This window comes from Dipodomys spectabilis, unplaced genomic scaffold (genome assembly GCF_019054845.1).
Source record: "Dipodomys spectabilis isolate Male_0828 unplaced genomic scaffold, ASM1905484v1 ptg000157l, whole genome shotgun sequence".
NCBI classification, from domain to species: Eukaryota; Metazoa; Chordata; class Mammalia; order Rodentia; family Heteromyidae; genus Dipodomys; species Dipodomys spectabilis.
Genome location: NW_024870834.1, coordinates 22,493,301 through 22,513,770, shown reverse-complemented (window position 1 = coordinate 22,513,770; position 20,470 = coordinate 22,493,301). Strand labels below are relative to the sequence as shown.

The following is a 20,470-nucleotide window of genomic DNA, read 5'->3' as shown; positions in this document are numbered from 1 at the left end:
AGTGTAAAGTTTAATGTACAGTAAGAGATGAACAGACATAGATGTATCTTATTATTCCTTGAGCTCTAAAAACTTTAATGAAAAAAACTGCACTAATTTTTTTACAATGCACTAAATCTGAGATTTCTCAGAACATTTATTTATATATAAAAATAAAATACCATTATTTAAATTGCCTTTGGGATTAACCCTTCCCTTTCCTGATAAATATAGTAAAAGCAGGGACTATACTCTTTGTTTTTCTATTAGTAGTCTGTACTTTACACCAGTGTGTTGAATGTGATCTTTAAGATGAATTCACAGTCTCAAGATATACATAGCTTCACCCTTGGCATTTCTTGGAGCCAGTGGTCAGTGGATTGGCCATGTGAACACTACTGCCAGCTCCTGTGTCCACATCTCAGATGGGTTCATCACTGTGTGCCCTGTACTTTTCTCTCGAGTCAAGCCCTGCTGGAGTCTGTTTTAGAAAGAAAATGCTTTTGCTTATCAAAAGGTAAACATCCAGGAGTTTTTAAAGATAAGACTGATTGCCTTTTATTTTAAAAGTTCCTAGCTCTTGAATTTATTCACATGAAGTTCAGTTTCTCAAGTAAACACTTTTCCCCCCCAAAAAAAAATTACCCAAAAGGTGCAGTTCTTACCATTATGTCCCTCTTTAATAACTTTGTTTCTTGTTCTCCCCTCTTCTTTTTCTATTACTTGAATTTTATTTCCTGTAATTTATACTGTATACCTGTAATTTGAAATATTTATAACTGTGAAATTGACTTAGTTCCTATGCTGTCTTGTAAGTTATATTGTTTTTTTAAAGCATGTATTCAGGGAAATATATATATATATATATATATATATATATATATATATATATATATATACCAGATTTACATTTGGGCTACATGGGAACTGCAATTTGGGTTTAATTTGCTACTTTTAGCATTTTTTAAATTCTTCAGAAAAATTTCCTTTTGATTTGAAACTCCAAGATAATTGCCTATCTTCTCTGAGCATTTTGGAACAGCCACCTTTCTTCCCCCCCTGTGAACAAGATAGTAAAAAGAAAACAGGTAAAATTAATTTTGATATTAATATATCCGAAGTAATCTATTTCTACATATGGCACTAGCCACATTTCAAGTATTTCATAGTTAGTTGTGCATAACAGCTACTGTTTAGATCACACAGATTTGCAGTATTACTTGACGAGGTATCAGGAGAGAAGTGTTTTTTTCTAATTCTGATATAAGTTTCACAGTATAGCATAATGTTATGGTAGAAGGAATGAAAGCTATGAAAGTAAATAACTGTAATGCAGAATCTTTATTTCCACTTCAGAGCCTTTTTATTTTCCCTCTTCTCAGTTGTAAAACTTGTGGTCATTCAGAACCCAATGTGCCTTGTGTTGACATTTCCATAGATTTCACACTGCAAATTTTACTGTTTAAAATGAGTTCCTGAGCCCTTAAACAAAGAAATTCTTTCTAAATTGACCATTTTACAATGTATTTTCCTAATACTGTTACTATATTCTGCATTTGCCTCATTCTGGCAAAACTGTAGTGTACTGTAACTTCAGAGTTGTTGTTTTTTTCTAAAACTGAATATATACTCTGTCTGCGTTTTAAATCTCAAAAGACTTATGTCCCCTGCTGCTCTTCCCTCTGTGAAATGAATATGATCTTTTCATAGTTGTTGCCTTGATGGAAAGATAAATGGAGGCTTTTCAATCTTAGATGGAAGATAATTTATTTTCCTACACAGAGAAAGGGAAAAAAGTGAACATTAGATGATTCAATCAGAAGGGCTGGAATTTTTTTTATTCCTTGCTCCTCTCCCCCTAAAAATTTGTTACACATATCATATACTCTGTGAAGTCAGATTTCATAAGCAAGACTAAATTTCATATATAGCAAGTCTTAATTTAGGATAGCAATAGATGGGCATCTTTCTTGAAACCAGTTAGCTTTTGTTACTATATAACTTTTTAGAAAATTTCTAAATTAGGAACTTCTAAAAAAAAAAAAGCCCTGTTATTTTTTGAATCTAAAACTGATGTCTTAAAAAAAAAAGTCATACTATGTTTTTAATTATAGCAAAGGAAGTGATGATAGACAGAGATCGATGTCTTTAGAATAAGTTGATCTAAATTAGTAGAGGTTTTTTTATTTCTAGATAATTAGAAATGGATCACAAAAATTTTCTGCTTAATTTTTTCCTTAAAGTATAAAACTCACATACAATAGTATTTTTAGTTCATAATTGCCAAAATTTTCAGAGTTCTATAATTTGCAAATAAAAAAACATGTGACTGAAACACTATCTTTTTTATTGATTTCCTATGAGTTATGTGACTGAAATAATTGATTTTTCTCTTTCCTCTTCCTCCAAACCCCCTCCCCCCCCCAGTTTGAGAGGACAGCTCTGAAGTGGCCTCTTTTAATATTTTTCTCTTATCCAGTGGCAAAACTCCTAACATTTTGTTACACTAAATTATTAGTTAATCTTCCAACTTGAGATCATGGTGTGATCTCTTTCTGCACCATTTTCAACACTTGTTAAATCTCAAATAGTGAGTTTTAGTAAAGAGCTTTAATTTTTCCAAGAATCTAGATTAATATAATATGCTAGTATTCATCGGACTTAGCCAAGAAGTGTTGAAGCTGCATGTATATTTTTAAAGATAAGAGGACATGATTACCTTTTAGGAAAACGTACGTGTGCTGCCTTCTTTGAATTTCGGTTACTAGAGGATTAAATTCCATTATATTTGAAGTGCTTTGAAAAATACTTCAAATATATCTGAAATAATTCTGATATCCGACAATATTTCTATCTTAAAGAGTATATGGGAAATTACTCCAGGTACCAGATGTCAAGCAATGAAAATAGGAGGTTTTATTAAAAATAAATAAAACTATAGTTTTATAGGAAACTATAGCTCATTAGGAAGATGTATTTTTATTTCAGGATTAGACTATTTTTCCATCTTTATCAAGATGTAAAATACAGCTTCACATCTAAGCAAGGGTAACTTTGCCTTAATAAATTTCTACTTTGATTCTAAGCAGTATTCTCTTCTGCCTCTGCTTAGAAAATCTTCGTTCAGTGGATTGCTGTATTAAGCCATACATCCAGAACTGGATCTTTTCTATTTAAATTTAGAACAGCATTTAAAATGGTCTCCTTATTTGAGCTACCTTCCAGGCATTCTTCATCCTAAATAAATGTATGACTTGAGAAGAAAAATAATAGTAGTAGAATGTGAGAATTCTTTGAATTTATGTTTACCAGCTACTAAAGTAAAAACTGCTGTCCAGTTTGTTCATTGGTTTTGTATTTAATTATTTATTTGCAAATATAAACAAATCTCTAGGTTGTTTTTTCTTTTTGCTTGTAAGTCAGTATTCTCACTCTTTTTTGTAGTATAGTATAATCAGATAACGTTCCTTCAGACACAAACCCAGTTGATTTTTTTTTTCTTTTAAGATGATACATTGTTCAAGTAGGATGTAAGGTTTCTTATTTTATTCTAAAGGATTTTACTTCAGCTCCAGGTTGAGTGGAGAGCTCAATCAAAGTACAACCTGTTTGTACTTTGGAATTCGAACTTTTCTCTTTCAAACTTACATGGATAGGGTTTATTGATCAGGGGAAAGAGGAGAATTAGATTCTACCATGTATTTAGGCAGCTTCAAATTTTAATCTTACATTGGATGGGTATGATTTTTTTTTTAAAAATGTCATCCCTCTTTCCTTCATTTCTTTTTTCAAACTGATCTAATTTACAAACATCTAGCCTTTTCATTTCAAATTTGTTAAATGTTTAGGTAAGAATTTCAATTGGAAAGGAATTTATTATAAAACCAATGTGGTAGAATGAATAGCATGTTACTTTTGCTAGAACCAGAGACAATTAGTTTGTCGAATCGTCTTACTAGAGTCATCTGTTAAGAATTATGTACAATCAGAATTTTTCTTTATAGCCCTAAGCGAGCTATTCTTTCTTAGGGTAAATAATTTATTTGAAGGCTGAACTTCATTGTCTGCCATTTCCTGGATCAACCCAATACTGGGGGAAGCTAGAACTGATTGTCACTGCAGTCATATGACAACTTTGTTCTAAAGTTAGACCTGTTATATAGGATTATACCTTTTTTCCCCATGCTTCATCTCTGCATATGACAATTTATGGTTCAGTGGAGCCACACTAGAAGGAACAAAGGTCATCTGACAGGTGATACAGCTGAACTTCTGTGTGTCAGCTCCGCAGGCAAAGGGACACCCTCGAATTCAGAACAGAAAAGTAATAGAGGAGGAGATGGAAGCTTCAGATGACTTGGGTTTTGTGTACTTGTGACTCAACAAAATGTTTTTTATATATGAAGCTTGATTCTACAACCAAAATAATAAGAGGAGGGTTACATCTCCTTATTCTTTTAAAAAGCTTATATAGTTTAAGTAAAAGTAAATTGTAAAAATTGATTATGTTACCCCCTATAAAAGTCTGGCAATGAGCTCTACATGAGGAAATGGAAGGAGGAATATTGAAAATAATTCTAGGAGAGTGAGTGTAGAGGAAGAAGAATGGGTTTCCCTTTTCTGATCATGAGCTCTGGAAAGTAGTCATTGCCTTTACCAGCATTTCAGTGTAAAAGTAAAGAATATATGTACTTCTGTGTGTGTGTGTGTACACGTGTGCACGCGTGTGTGTGAGTGTGTATTACTCTAAACAGCCTGTAAATATTGTAGTTGTTTAAAATGGAACATAAAAGCTGCAAGGTTTTTGGCAAATATATTGCATCAGATATACAGTATTGACCATGGATAAAAACACAGGAAATAAATTTGTTTTTCATTTTGCCTACTGTTCATTTTTGTCAAATTAAAAATCATTACGTTCTGTGTGGCATATTCTTAAAACAGAGTTGGCTCTGAAGTAAACAGAATTGTACCCATGTTAAAAGATCTCCTTCACAAAGGTGGTAGTTTACATCTTTTAAATTGATTTTGATGTTACATATTGGTAATGTATTATTAAATGAAACATTGGGATGGTAATGTCCAGTTACTGCATAGAAGACAGGAAAAACATTTGGATTGTTCTTTGTGTGACTGTGTATACTTGAAGATGCAAACTGATGTACAGTGAGAATAGTCATACTCTTAAGACATTTCTACATCCTTGATGCATCTTTTCTAACTATTACTTAGTAACTTATAGAACCAGCAGGACACATACAACCTGATAACCCTTCCTGATCACAGTGGCATAACTGCAAATATAGCAGTATGGAGTGTAAAAGGATAGTACTTCTCTAAAGAGTTCAATAACATGCTAGATAAATGAAAGCCTTCTAAGAAAGGAGTTCCCTGTGTGAGTGAGTTCAGGTCATCTTACAGCCAAAAATTCAATGTCCCACAAAACCTCTTCCTTATTCTCAAAACACAATTTACTTAGGATTTTTCTTCCTACAGGATCCAAACATGTTTAGTTCACTGTAGTCAGGTGCATTTCCTTTGCATTATAACAAAAGCATCTTGAAAGGACACAGCTAAATGGCAGCTTCCGGTGCATTAGATTAGTACTTAGGATGTAAAATATCTATTTCCCCCCTTTCCTTTGTGCTTTTGAGAGACCACTAGCTGTAATTAATCTCATACTCTGAAAAAAAATACATGTAATTTGACTTAAGAGGATCCTAGGTTATAATTTCCCAAGGTAGCCATTAACATCAAGTGACTAAAGATGAATTTGTCTGGTCTGGAAGACCTTTTAGAGACTGTTCAGTTTTCGTGTCCTGTAAGCTAGGCTGTGCCAAAAGGAAAAGTCATCTTTAGTCCAGAGTTCTTTTTGCTTCTGAAGACACTGTATAAGTACCTAAAGAACTGTCCATGTAAGAATACTCCCAAGTTTCACCCTTGAGCTCACACCTGGAATCATAGCTACTTGGGAAGCAGAGATTCAGTTCTGGGCCAGCCTGGGGGAAAGTTCCCAAGACCCTTTCTCAACAGAAAAGGCCTAGACATAGTGGGTGGCCTTATACCAGTCATGTTGAGAAATGTAAATAAGGAAGATTGTATTACACTCTGGCCCAGCCAAAAAACAAGACCCTTTCTCAAAAATAGCCAGAATAGAAAGGGTTAGAGGCCTGGCTCAAGTAGTAGCATACCTGTCTAACAAGCATGAACCCCTGAACTCAGTCTCCAATACCCCCCCCCCAAAATAAATGCTCCAGATCTCTGGCCTCACCTTGAAAGAAAATACTGACTTGATTTTTGTTGGAGTCAGTATTGAGAATAGTGCTATTAAGATGTGGTGAGACTGGTCATTGATCAAAACAAACTAAGCAACTCAGTGGCAGCAATGGGAGGGAGGGAATGAGCGGGAAAGAGGAACAGCTGGCATTAAGCAAAAGGAAAGAAATGTACATATCACCGGCTGTGGGGGAAACAACTGTATTGTCAAAGCTCATGGAATTCATAAACTTTATAGACTGCAATAAAGACAATTTACCCCATGAAGGTTAGAATGTGTTTGTGACTTTAAGTATCACTATCTCACAATACTGTAATCACTTAATCACAATAAAAAAATTGCTAAAAATTTTTTTAAAAAGATGTGGTAAGAGGAGAACTTCACTCTCACTCCATTTAATACTAGTCTGTTGTTCACTAAGTAATGCAGTATTCCACAAATGTCACACAGTGCTGACTACAGATAGTTCAGTTGACTAAGGTGCAGCTTTCCATAATCAAAGTGAAGATTTGTCTAGCTTTTAAACTTGGGAGTGATGCCTTTGGTACATTTGCAGTATGAACCATGTTTAATGAGTTCTGTAACAGTTTACTTGGGATCCTTACAGATGTAAAGAAGTGAGAACTCAATTCACTGGAAGAGAACCTGGACTCACTACAAAATGGAAAAGATGAGCCTTTCCATCGTGGTTTGTTCAAACTGCTCTGGCTTTGTATGTCTAACTTTCTCAATGCTTTCTTGTGTGTGCAAGCTTGCTTTTCAGTAAGAGTTGGCTTGGGGGTGCAGTTCTGAGCCTCACTCCATACATTTATCATTTAGAATGAGAACAAGAAGGTCCTGTTACTTTTCGCCTATTCCTATAGCCTCCGCATGTTTGCACCTGTCTCTTGTAAAATATGACATATGCAAAATTTGTAACTTGTGGTGACCTGATTTTCTCAAACAGTTGGTGGCAAGTGAAATAGAATATCCATGGTTGGCTCTGGTACATCAGTGTCCTGCCCTGAGTGGAATCCATTCCCATCCCATTGTGTCTGATTGAATCCCTTAACAGGGCACAACACAGTGAATGACAGTATCCCACCATAGGTTTGTGACTAACTTTCCAGGACTTGAGTGTCGTTTTCAAGAAACAAAGATCAGATCACCTAAGAAATTAGGTGATCCAAAGCAAGTTTGGAACAGATGGCCAGCGGAAACTGAGGTAGCCATAAGTGCAGACATTTGCTCTCATTTTTGCAAGTCATCTTTCAGGACACTGAGGCTTTTTATCAATGTAAGTTATTTCCCTCCTTCAATAGTTAGAACACTAGAACACTAGTGAAGCAAAAGAGGTAGAATTATCTTTAGAAGAAGGCTTTTACTTTTAGGTGCTGTTTCTTTAAAGACATTCTCATTTTCTATTTTTTTTTTGAATTGAGTTTTTCTAGGACTGCAAGTTTCAGTTTTTTTTTTATATTGGGATGCCTTTAGAGTTTAAAAGTTACTGAGGAATCTTAAAGAGGATTTGTATGATTTACAGGAATTAAGATACTTAAAGATACTTCTAATGAACTGAGTAGATGTTAACATTTCACTTGAAAATAATGCTTCCATATTAAAAAGAACTACCTGTAGCATGGTTCATATTTTGGCTGAAGAATGTGAAGGAAACCTAGCTTCTCTCTTCCTCACTTTTGTCCCTTGCCTCTCCCCTCTGCTCTCTTACTCCTTTCTCTACTCTCCTCCTTTTGTCCTCCTGCCATCCAAAGCAGGCCTAGAACAAAAGGGCATGGAGAGGGTTGGAAAGGGTTGAAAAAAACTGAGATAAGGAGGCATATTCTCATAGTGGTACTACACTAGAATTTGACAAGTAACATCTTCAAGTTAATTACAGCACGAAATCCCACTTGTCCTGAATTAAATTAAAATTTCTTGGTTTATTATACTTAGAATGTATTGTTTTTGCCAGTGCATGCTTCATTGTTTAGAAAATACTCATTCCCTTAGTTATTCAAATATTCTAAAGGTTGATATGCTTTACAATATTTTAATCACATTTTTCAATATTGATTTCATTTGGTACACCTTTATGAGGAAGGTATAAGGCCTAAAGCAGATACCAGTTTTCTAAAAATTTGAGTTTTTGCATAAAGGTACAAACTATTACTGGCAACAAATATTGTCAGTTTTTTTTTTGAAGCAACAAGCTAACTTCATTTTAAAGAACATATCTAGTAAACTGACCTGGATCATACTTTTATCACTAATCATTCAAGGGGGAACAAAAAAAAAAAGTGAATAGCCCAGCTCACAATTCATTCAGACTTTTGAGACTGTATTTGATTATGCTGTAGAAGTGCTTTATGTGTACCTCCCATTTTATCCCATAGGATATTGAAAAGATCTAAACAGAAAGGATTTAATAAAATTACTTTTTATCACTTCATCAAGAACTTTGTTAAGTGAAATTGCTTTTCCTCCTATGGCAATTAATGAAATGTCGAATCAGGTTGAGCATCCTTAGTGGGGAGGTTCAAATTTCCCATGGTTGCTAAAATCGATTGGGATTTCAGGTTTTAAACTTAGGGATACTCATTTCTGGAAGTCTGTGCAAACATTCCCAAGTCCAAAAAAAATCCAGAATCATCTTGATCCTGAGCATTTAGGTAAGGACCACTCAGCCTCTGCTATGGTTTGAGGTCATTGCCCAAATGTCTGCGAAGGTGAGGTAGGCCATTGCTCCTGCACAATTTATTGGCCTGTTAATTGGGTTGTTCTTTTAGTGTTGTTGTTTTTTTAATTTAGCTCTGTATGTTCCGGATATAATTTCTTTATCCTGTGAATAGTTGGCAAACACTTCCTCCCATTCTATGAGTTGTTGATTGATTCTGGTCATTGATTCTTTGGATATGTAGAAGGTTTTTATTATTTTTTGTGGTACCAGAACTTGAACTCAGGGCCTCATACTCTCACCTTGCTTAACTTGACTAGAGAACTACCACTTGAGCCACACGCCCAGCCTGAAAAAGGTTTTAATTTGATGCAATCCCATTTGTCAGTTTTTGTGCTTATTTCCTGAACAATTGGGATCCTATTCGGAAAGTAGTTGTGCCTATACCTTCAAGTGTTTACCCCATGCACTTCCTGTCACCATTTTTAGAATTTCAGGTCTATAAAATCTTTGATCTATTGATTAATTTTTGTACTAAACGAGAGAGGAATGTTCTTTTTTTTTTTTTCTTTTTGCTTATGTGGTGCTGAGGAATCGAACCCAGGGCCTCATGCATGCAAGGCAAGCGCTCTACCACTGAGCCACCTTCCCAGCCCCTAGGAATTTACTTTCTTTCACATGTAGATAACCAGTTTTAAAATAGAGATTCTTTCTGCAATGTATTTTTTTTTAACTCCTTTGTCAAGACTTAGTATAACTCTTGTAGAGTGTATTTCTGGGTCTGAACTTATGAAAGATGCCCGGGATCTTATTACTATGATGAAAAACGGCAGGTGATGATGGGATTTCAGGTTCTGTTACTGGTGATTTAGAAATCAGTGTTTGCCACATAGTGGCAGTCGCTTCTATGGGCTTGGTTCTTTTTAACCCTTCCTGTATCAGACGTAGCACTTGGGGGTGATAGAGCTACAGCAGTAGGAGAAACAAGATAGCTAACGCCCGCACTTTTCTAGTCCTGAGCTTAACATTTTTTTTCTTTTCTTTTTTTGCCAGTACTGGGGCTTGAACTCAGGCCTGTGAGTTGCCCTTGAGCTTTTTTGTGTTCAAGACTACCACTTGAACCAGAGTTTCAGATCTCAGCCTCTTTAGTAGCTAGGATTATAGGCATGAGCCAATCGGAGGACATTTCCTTAAATAAAAGCTAAATGAACTTTTATCTTTTTTTGAGCTGAATAGGATGGTGTTTGATAAAATATAGTGGGTTAATTAATTAAATCCATTCCCTAGACTTAACGACATATTTTGTATGGCCTACTCCATGAATCTGCCATGTGTCTCTACTCTTATCTTTCTTCTGTCCCTTACCAGGGAGCAAAGCCAGTGGCTATTTCAATAAGTCCTTGTTTTTTCTGTCCTTAGGCCTGTCCCCTTCCTGCACAAAGTAGATGACTAGATAGACTTACTAGATAGACTGCAATGCAGTGTTTCCCTAGGGCCACCTGACTTGTGCCTACATACTGAACAGCCCATCTGTGAATCTGTACCCCTCTGTTCATTGGTTATAAGGGAATCACTTCATCCCTTGCCATAGGTGTGGGCTGAGAGAAGGCATCTGTGCAACTGCTAGCTAACTGTTGATGTCCAGTATCTCATCTGCCACTTCCATCCTATGATGGACTGATGCTAGACCCATTGTCTGACAGGTTATGTGATCTCACACATTACTAAGACCCAGTAGTAAGCCAAAAACTTTTTAATAAAGCTATGTAATTATTTCAGATTCAAGGGCTGTCCAGAACCCCCTGGGTCCACATTGTGATTCTCCAATTATGTTTATCGTAAACTGTATGGAACTTTTGCCCAGTCATACATATTAATACCATAAGATCTCCCAGATGTATGGACCAAGTGACAAGGCTACTTACACCACATCCAGCTCTGACTGCAGCCATTTCCTGTTCCTTCCCAACCCAAAGCTTGTTTGTAGCTTTCTGTGTGTCTTGGCAAGTAGATCAAAGTGGTGTTCCTGTGAATTACACTGTGCTGACCTCAGGGCCCAGGTGATTTCTGGGACTTTATGATTTCTTTTTTGTGATTGAACAAAAGGGGCCTTTATTTCAGAGGTCATGACCCTGCCATTTCCTAAATCTTCATAAGGTTTAATTTTGCACCATACTTTCCACTTCTTGCTCATTCTGGCTGACTTACTCAATGTCACTGGTGCAGTGGGCCAGTGGTACATTCTTCAGCATGTCCAGAAGGTCTGGGGAACCACAGGCCAGGTACTTAGTCTAGAAGACGTGTGAGATCTGTTAGGACTTCATTAGCTGCCCCTGTATATGTCCTCCCCATGCCTTTCCCACTCCAATTGTCACAGAGGTCATGATGATGCTTTGGTGCCCAAAATCCGCGTTGACTGTGCCAGTCACACATCTGTGTCAGTGCCCAACTTCAAGACTTCTGGATCGTGATCTTGGCCCACAGGTCCCTCTGAAAGGCCAAACATCTATGGTATTACAGTGTTCCTTCTTTTTATTTCTGTCAACTCTAGGTCTGAAGTTTGGCTCAAGTTTAGAAACTGGGCAACACATGGACATTTTATTAGGATATTCCTCAGCTGCTTTAACTGTCTAGACCGAGTGTTGCTGCTCTTCACTGCCACTCTATCCAGCTTGTCCTTTGCAGTGCCGCATTCTCTTAACCATTTCTCCTTTGCCTCTAGCGTGGGCTCCCTGGGCTCTTTATTGCAGGAATCAAATCCACCTTGCTTCTGATGTCACCTGCTTCCTGGCCCATCATTGCTGTTAAGGAAGCCAGCTCTGCAATAGCATCTACTAGTCTCCCCTTTGACTAGCTCAGGATGGCTGTCTCCTGAGCTTTCTCTGCAGTGCTGGGCTCCTGTTCCAACAAATCTCTTACCACTCAGCTAAACGAAGCCAAGGGTTTTCTGGCCATAACAGACCTACTTCTGTCTACCTTGGATCCCTGTTCTTTACCTCTTTAGCAAGGCAATCTGGTATTTCTGCTTTGCCTGCTGTAAGTTTTTGCTTTCCCCCAATTTTTTTAGGAATCTACTTAGCATACTGATATGATCTTTTAGGGACATTTCCAGGGTATTGTTTTATATCATAGAAAAGTATTCTCATCTTGAAGGACTCTTACTCCACTTTACATTCTGTTCTTAACTCAGCACCTCCATAGTTAGCCTCAGACAGTCTCCCAGTTTCTGCCAGTATACCCTGCTTAGTTCTCACAGCTCTACTGTAGGTAGTTCTCTTCCCCCCTTTTCTAGCCAGCTTTTATTGTGTTTGGCCATGGTGCTTGGCCAAGCAGCAGGAAAAGAGGTGGGAGTCGATGATGGAGTTGAAGATCAGCCCTTGAGTTGTCATCAAGCAGAAGGGAGAACTTCTGCAGTCCGTGTTTGGAGGGTGTGAGGTTCAGGTTCCTCACAGGCTCCAGGTGGATGTTTTCATATCACAGGAAGCTCCAGTAGAAGCCCCCTCTCACTCCCAGCTCTTTTCCAGCTAAGGTTCTGGCATCACACATGACTAAGGGAGAAGCCGGTCACTGCAGTTGTGCTTCCTTCTTCAGAGCCGGGGTTGCTGCTGCCCTCTGGCTGCAGAGATAGGAATCTCCCACATACTGCCAAATGAGGCTCTCCTGACTTTGACATTTTGCCTTAAGTAGGTAATTTCCCTCAGCCTTTTGCTGTCTCTCTGGACACCAAGAGCCCTAGTATGTGAAGGGTGAAGGAAGCAGAGGGAGAAGTCACAGCTGCAACACAGGGCTCAACCAATCTGAATTGCCAAGGTTCCATGCAAGTTGTCTTAAACCAGGTGCAGAGGTAAGGGTCAGTCTCAAGTGGCTGCTGTGGGGTATGGGTGCTCTCTTGGCAGACTGGCCCTGGGAAAGCCAGCTTCCTTTGGCTGGAGGGCACTTCGCGGGAAAGGACTGCAATCCAGGGGAAGGAGCACTGCTATTGAGGGAGAGGGGAAATCTAATGGACACGGGATAATAGGAAGGTATAAAAAAAGGATTCCTGGGGGAATTGACAAGTTGTGCTAGCCAAGCAACATTCAGTACCTCCTCTGCCCAGCCCTGTGCTAGATGCAGTAAGTGGACATGACAGCTGCTGACTTGGGAGCTCACAGTCTGAGATGATAGGCCAGCAGAAGCACCAGGAAAGATCTCAAAGAGTTGCGGAGTAGGGAGGGAGATGAAAAAGAGGTGGAGCTGTTGATCAGCTTTGGGACTCAGGATTTTCCTTTCTTCAGAGACCCACAAACCTGGCGCCTAAAAGGAAACTGCTGAGCCAAGCTGTAGTGGCTCATTCCTACCTATAATGCTAGCTACTCGGGAGTTGGGTTCTGAGGATTGAGATTCAAAGCCAGCCTGGGCAGGAAAGTCTGAGAGACTTATCTCCAATGAATCATCCAAGAAAAAACAAACCAGAGGTAGAGCTGTGGCTCAATGGTAGACCACTAACCTGAGCTGAAAAAGCTCAGGGACAGGACCCAGGCCCTGAGTTCAAGCCCAGGGCTGGCAAAAGAAAGAAGAAAAACTGCTTCTTTCTAGAGGCGCGGGAGGAGAGCTCTGATGTCTATACAGTTATGTGTGCCTATCTCACACAGCCGGCTCTGAGGGAGGCCATGTATAGACAGTGCTTCCAGCCCCACAGATGGGAACAGTGTGCTCAGGGCGTGGCCTAGGAAGCTTCCCCGTCTGCAAATGACATGTGAGGAAAGAAGTGGCTCTGCCTGCCTAGTGTCCCTGGCAAGACACTGCCACCAGAGGGCAGCAGGCACCCACTACACTCTGGTAGAGACTGAGCAAGTGGGAGTAGGGGCAGGGCGTAGGGTAGGCAGTAGGTAAGCAGGTAAGCTGCAAAGGTTATCCCCCACTATAGACCTCTTCAGAAGCAAGGTGAAGAATAAGGAATAAATGTATGAGGGACTTGGGAATCGGCTCGACAGTAGGCACTCCCCTGGCCACTCATAATTATTGCTCAACTCCTGCACCTACTTACATTTGCCCCATGTAGGTTCTTTGCCCTGGCAAGTGTAAATTGGGCTCTGTGATCATGAAACTCGCAATCAAGATCGTCTGTTCCGATACCCAGAGGCTTGCAGAATCAGTGGCACAAAGTGCATTACAAGTCACCCCGCCATTCCCACGGGGATACCCCAAATCTTTGAATGCTCACATGCCTTGTGTAAAATGGCACACAATGAGCAGACCACTCCTGCACATCCTCCTGTGTACTTCAAATCACCGCTATATTGCTTACAGCCCCTAAAACAATGTTTGCACTGCAGAAGTAGGTGTCAACGGTGTGGTTTAGGGCGTCATGACAAGTCTGCACTCTTTCCCCAAATATTTTCCATCCCTGATGGGCTGAATCTGTGAGCGCAGAGCAGAGGATCTGTGGGCTGCCCTTGTCCAACTTCCCGAATCCCACCAGAGGCTCTGTGCAGGTGTGCAGAGCTGGTGTGCCTCAGAGAGCCAGGGAGAACTCAGGCTCTGAGTGTGTCCCCGTCCTCCTAGCTTGTTCCTCTCAGGACACACTAGGAACTGCCCTGCTCTCACCGTGACAGATGGGGGCAATTGAAGGGGACAAGATACATGTGTTGTGATCACGGTTGCCTAGCATCTGGAGTTGTCTCACTCAGAATGATTGGTGTGCCTGTGCAATTCTGTAATACTGTCCTACAGGGCCTGACTGCCCACTGTCTCAGTTGGGGGTTCCTGCCCTGGGCTCCTCACCCCACCATACTCAGGACATACAAGGACCACATGGATACTTCCTGTGTCGTTTGCTATGAGGAGTCGTGAACAGGTAAGGGAGACCGGAGGTAGTGCAAAGGGACCCCTGAGATAAGGGGTTTGGGGACCAGAGGAAGCAGCTCCCACCCCGGGGTCAGGGAGCAAAGAGAAGTTGACGTTTTCAGACAACTTGAGAATACTATTTTATTTAGGATATTGGGAGTGATTGCTGTAGTCAAGACCCAAACTGGCAATAGCTTAAACATGTGTCTTTCTTCCTGCAGCATGACAGCCTGGCTTAATCCTGGGCTGTTTTGTGGGGCTAAGGGGTGTTACTCTATGGTATGGGGGCATCCATATTTTATTGCTTCTATCATAGACTACTAGCTTCATCTACACCGTGGTAGAGAATGCTCCTGCATGCCCACATCAGCATATAATCCTGTACCAGCCTCCTGGTGGTCTCTGTGGTTCCAGTGCCCACAGGACTGTCATTGCCCTGAGAGGTCTTCCATCTGACCTCGTGGGGTTGGGAGGAGTTTATGGGTGTTTACCTGCACTTCCAGAGCAGACTCTTAGCAAGTTTGTAAGAGGGGGGAGGGAGGGAGAGAGTAAAGATAATAGACCATCTCTTACATACTTTAATGTGTATATAATTGGTATGACTTGATTTGCCAGTTTGCAGTGCCAGTGTCAGACCTTACTCTGAATGCCAGGCAAGAGAGACCCTGGTGGGAAGATCTGATTAGGATTCAAGTAAGACCTTGGTCTCAGTTGTCAGCATTGCCATGTGGTACCTTGATGAAACCAGCCTGTATAGCCTGGCAGCACCTGTGTCCTGCCCTGCTTAACCTGGTCCAAATGCCCTCATCTAGGGGGCCACTGCTGTCTCCCCAGTGTTACTCCTACACACTGATGTCACCATGAAATTTGGCATGAGCGTGAAGCCAAGGTTTCCATGGAGCTTCCAGCTAAGCCACCCATCTAGAAACAGTCTCAACTCTCACCTGGTCTTTCCAATGGACTTTTAAGATTTTCACCTGGGACCTCTGGTGCCTTTTGTGGACAGTCAGTGTGGAACATGGCAATGACTATCTTAGTACTGGTCCTATTAATTGCAATTCACATTTTTGTCTCATAATACCTAAACCTAGCTTTTAATATTTAATATTCAGAAGTTGAAAACATGCCTTTCTTACAAATATATATACTCACATATTAAGAACCTTAACTCATTCACTAGTGGGAAGCAAGCAACTAGTAAGGTTGATTCAACAGTATTTGAGGCTCTGGGGTTTATATAACCCTGTTAAAGAAGACTATTTGATATGTAGGTTAGATCCGAATCTTGTTAATGTCCTACATGGCAATTAAACCTAAACTTGGGAGGGTATCATTTTTACTAGGCCAAAATTATTTGCTTCTGCACCACTTTACAAGGTGACATAATTTCACAGTCTGAGCCTTAAAATAATAGCACAGTCCAATGACAATACATTCATCTAGAAAGGTAAGTTATCAATGGGAAGATTTAATATTTCAGCAAAGTATTGGAAAGACATCTTCTTGTCTGCTTTCCAGGTTTGGGGGAGTTGTTCTTAAAACTTGAAAGCTAATGCTTCCAGATGCAGAGCTGGTGGGGACCAGTCTTAGAGCCCGAAGAGCCTGGGCACCTTCCGCACCTGGCAGGCTGGGAGAAGAAGCTGAGTGGGGGCAGAATGTGGATGGCAAAGCCCAGGCCCTCCAGCTGTCAGTAAGCCCTGCCGTCCTTAACACTCTGATTTCTGGCTACTGTTAATCTGCCGTCTATTTGTAGGTACCCATCCTTGCCCAAAGACAGGCCCAAAGGGATATATTCCCTGCCTGAACAGTTCCACTGCTGTAGTTTCCTTCATGCTACTCCCTACTGATTGGCTATGCCCACATGTGTATCATCTTAATAACATTTGCGTTTCCTACTGATACTTCAGATAAGCCATCCCAGTGCCACAGGGCTTAGGTTCTAGAAACTCATCATTTTACTTCCCAAACCCAGGTGTTGATGGCTCACACCTGTAATCTTAGCTACTCAGGAGGCTGAGATCTGAGGATTGCTGTTCAAAGCCAGCCCAGGCAGGAAAGTCTGTGAGACTCTTATCTCCAATTAACCACCAGAAAACTGGAATTGGTGCTGTGGCTCAAGTGATAGAGTGCTTGCCTTGAGCTGAAGAGCTGAGGGACAGCACCCAGGCCCAGAGTTCAAGCCCACGACCAACCAAAAAAAAAAAAAGAAAGAAAAAAGAAAATGGCTCCCAGGTAGACATGGTGGCTTTATTTCCAGCACTTGGGAGACTGAGGCAGTTTGGGGCCAATCTGGGCTACAGAGCAAGAGCCTATCTAAAATAAATAAAACATAAAAAGCTCCAACATGTAAGGCAACTTAAAATAATAAAAATTTAAAAATATTTCCAACACCTAAGGCGATTTTCTCATAGTATGTTGTTGTCATTGCTCTACTGATTTAGCTATTGTCATTGGCTTTTACTGTGCCTAATTTGTAAGCTAAATTAAAATTGTAAGTTATGACTTGTAAGTTAGGATAAATTGTATCATTGATTCTGTATGAATAGGAAAACAGTACACAAGTTTTTGTACCACCTGTGTTTTAGGCACTCACTGGGATGGATGTTGGGAAGTATGTCTTGTGGATCAAGAAGAGCCTCCAGAGAGGCTGGTGGGTCCCATGAGCTGCTCTGGAACCGAGCATCCAGCAGGTGCATGTTCCAAAAGCAGCCAAGGCTTCCTAGCTCAGACAGAGGAATTGTAGATGCAAACTGTTCCAAACATGTAGTCCATGGACCAGCAGCCAGATCACCGCCATGCACGGCTTCTTGGACACACAAGACCAAGGGCATCTCCAACCTCCTGGAGCTCAGCCTGCATTCTAGAGAGTTCCCCAGTTCTAGAGTGGCTCTCCAGTTGTGGAAGTTACACCCAGGCTGGTCTCCCTGCCAGGACTTAGCCCCCAACTACAGCCCATGAGCCTGCAATGTCTGCAGTGAAACACACCAGTAAAGGGAGCCCCAATACTCAAAGGCAGTGCACCCGGGGCTGATGCTTCTCTGTTTTGTGGTGAGACCAGAAATACTCAAATACTGTCTTATTTATACACACACACACACACACATGAAAGTACAGGACAGAAACCACTGCACCATTGTTTTTTGCTTTTAGCTGAGTTCCCCCCACTGCAGGCAAGCCCAGCAAGCTCTTTGAGTGTCGGGATTCTGTGGTCCTTGAGTACAGGGTAGCCCTGCCCACCAAGTCTTCAGAAACAAGGCTAGTTCTCCTGGGCCACCTCTTAATTCACAACTCTACTAAGGGATAAAATCCACTCTCACTTATCTAACACAAGCGTTGCTCAGTCATTCATCCCCTCTTTTCCAGCCCTTGTCTGGAATCCCTTACCTCTCTGTGACGGTTACTAATGATTTTTCTGCTCCCAAGGCACCAGCTGTGCCCTGGTCTGGGGTGCAGGGGCTGAGATTCTTTGTTGTAGCCACAAAGCCTTCCTTCCCAGAGCTCTGAGGAGAGGGAGCACTGGAGAGAAAGGAAGGCATGTGTCCTGACTCAGATGTCTCTCCTCTAGGCAGGCCATAGGAACTAGAAATTCTCTTTCCCACCTTTCTGTCTCAGAGGTGGCCCAGCTTGTCAGATAGGTCACACCTGGAAGAGAGGAGGGCAGCACAGAGAGGCCGAGAAGAATGCAGAAGCAGACCTGCCTCTCCCCAGGCGCGCTCAGCCATCACCTGTGCCATGAGGCCTCCAGAGAAGAGGTCATGGCTCACGGAACTTCTGGGGCGCCCATGGGTGGTACCCCTTTCCCCCACCTTGTCTTCTATACCTCATCTTCTGTGTCCTTTGTGATAAACCAGTAAACACAAATGCTTCCCTGAGTTCCATGAGCCACTGGAGCAAATGAATGGACCCAAGACAGGTCCTGGGAAGCCTGCTGGGCAGCTGTTTGGTCAGATGATAGGTACTTGATGCTCTGCGCCAGGGGATGGATTGGAACTCTCCATGGACACAGCATCAGAGTCGGGCTGGAGACCTCCACCTCTGCCCGCTGTGGCAGAACTCTGTGCTTGCTGGTGGAAGAGGTTTCCCCACAACTTTTAAGGTCATGGAAACACGTGTTGGTTGACATAAAATAATCACTTCACCTTTCCTGCACACACACAGTGAAGAAATTTGCTTCTTCCTATGCTTTTTTCTACTTGAATTTTTTTTAAGTAAAATACTTCCTGAAGTATCAACTACATGACTTCAAACCCTAGTACTGCCAAAAAAATTGACTTTTAAGTGTACCATTGAGTAATTCTTAATATGCTGACATATATTAAGATAGCATGTATCTTAATCTTTTCCTTTTCACTGGTGCATAATAGTCCACGGTGGGGTTATGTTCCTTATCCACCCACAGCAGTGACCTCAGCTGAATCCATTTTGCTGTTGTTGTTTTTTGTTTGTTTGTTTGTTTGTTTTGGGTCCGGACGTGGGGCCTGAACCCTGGGCCTGGGTGCTGTCCCTCAGCTCTTCAGCTCAAGGCTAGCACTCTACCACTTGACCACAGCGCCACTTCCGGCTTTTTTCTTTTTGCTTATATGGGGCTGAGGAATCGAACCCAGGGCCTTGAGCATGCAAGGCAAGCGCTCTACCACTGAGCCACCTTCCCAGCCCCCATTTTGCTGTTTTTGACTTGTGTTGAAGCAGCCTCATGGTGTCCTTCAGACACAGCCACCAGCTTGAGCTCTTTAGCTGTCAGGGTTCTTCCTTAAATTTGTAAATGTTTAACTATTCTGACCTCTCTCCTTCCTCCCCACAGTCCTAAGGTTTGAAGCTGTTCTAGGCAGCTGCTAACTGTGATCTATGGGAGTTCTGTACTTTCCCCTGCCAGTTACTCAAACCACAATTCTATACATACTTAGAATTTCCTGAGGCCATTTCTCTCTATTTAAACAACTGTGGCTTCTGTCACTTGTTCCAAAATCTCCCATGACTCCGCCTCCTTGGAACCTGGGACCTGGAGGTGAACGTGGGAACCAGGTGGACGAATCTCCTTGTCTGGAGAGTATTTTTTTTTAAACTGGAAGTTGATGAGAAGAGAGAGGTGAGTACTCCTTTTTTCCTTTGCTGGTGGTGCTGGTGAAGCTGATGACCACGGAGAATTGCCTGTGCCCTGGTTCTCTGCCTGGCAAGCATTGGGAGAGGAGGCCAGCAAGCAGGGAGAGTAGATAAAGACCTAGGCTCTGGAGTCCTGGGTCCTGCGGCAGCCCTGAGCCCCAAGCCAAACTGCATGAGTGAATTTCTTCATTCCAAAGTGAGTCGTGAACTTAGAGCTTTATACTGCTGAGCAGGAGCTCCACCACTTCAGCCATACGTCCCAAGCCTTTTTACTTCAGTTTTATGCTCTCGCTGGGCTGTTTTGCTCATGGCTAGCCCTGGACCACGTGAACCACATCTCTAATCTGGCATTTTCCTTGTTAATTGGAGATGGAGTCTCACAGACTTATCTGCCTGGCCTGGCTTTGAATTTCAATCCTTCAGGTCTCAGCCTCTTGAGTAATTAAGATTATAGGCATGAGCCACTGGCACCTGGCTTGCTGATTATTTTTGAGATTAAGGTGTTGCTTTTTCCCCTACACTACCCTAGCTGCAATCTTATGTATGCTTCCTGCATTGCTGGGATGACAGGTGCAACCAGATAGTGGTTGAGAGGGGGTGGGCTTTTTTTTGGTTCGAGGCTGGCCTCCTTCCAA

General features: G+C 41.3%; 1 protein-coding gene and 1 long non-coding RNA gene across 2 annotated transcripts in view; one reads left to right on the top strand and one right to left on the bottom strand.

The window, feature by feature from the left end:
* The window catches only part of Pcnx1 (pecanex 1), a 167,411-nt gene extending 160,292 nt beyond the window's left edge, over nucleotides 1–7,119 (top strand). Inside the window, exon 37 of the mRNA XM_042692870.1 lies at nucleotides 6,864–7,119. Within this exon, the coding sequence (XP_042548804.1) occupies nucleotides 6,864–6,877 (14 nt within the window). The 3' untranslated portion in view covers nucleotides 6,878–7,119. The remainder of the gene's footprint in view (nucleotides 1–6,863) is intronic.
* On the bottom strand, nucleotides 246–18,348 carry LOC122118894. The gene is made up of 4 exons (XR_006149449.1): nucleotides 18,335–18,348; nucleotides 14,482–14,488; nucleotides 12,148–12,151; nucleotides 246–399 (listed from the first exon to the last, which is right to left on the bottom strand). It is a non-coding gene; the product is annotated as an uncharacterized LOC122118894 (long non-coding RNA).
* Nucleotides 18,349–20,470: the final 2,122 nt, after the last annotated feature.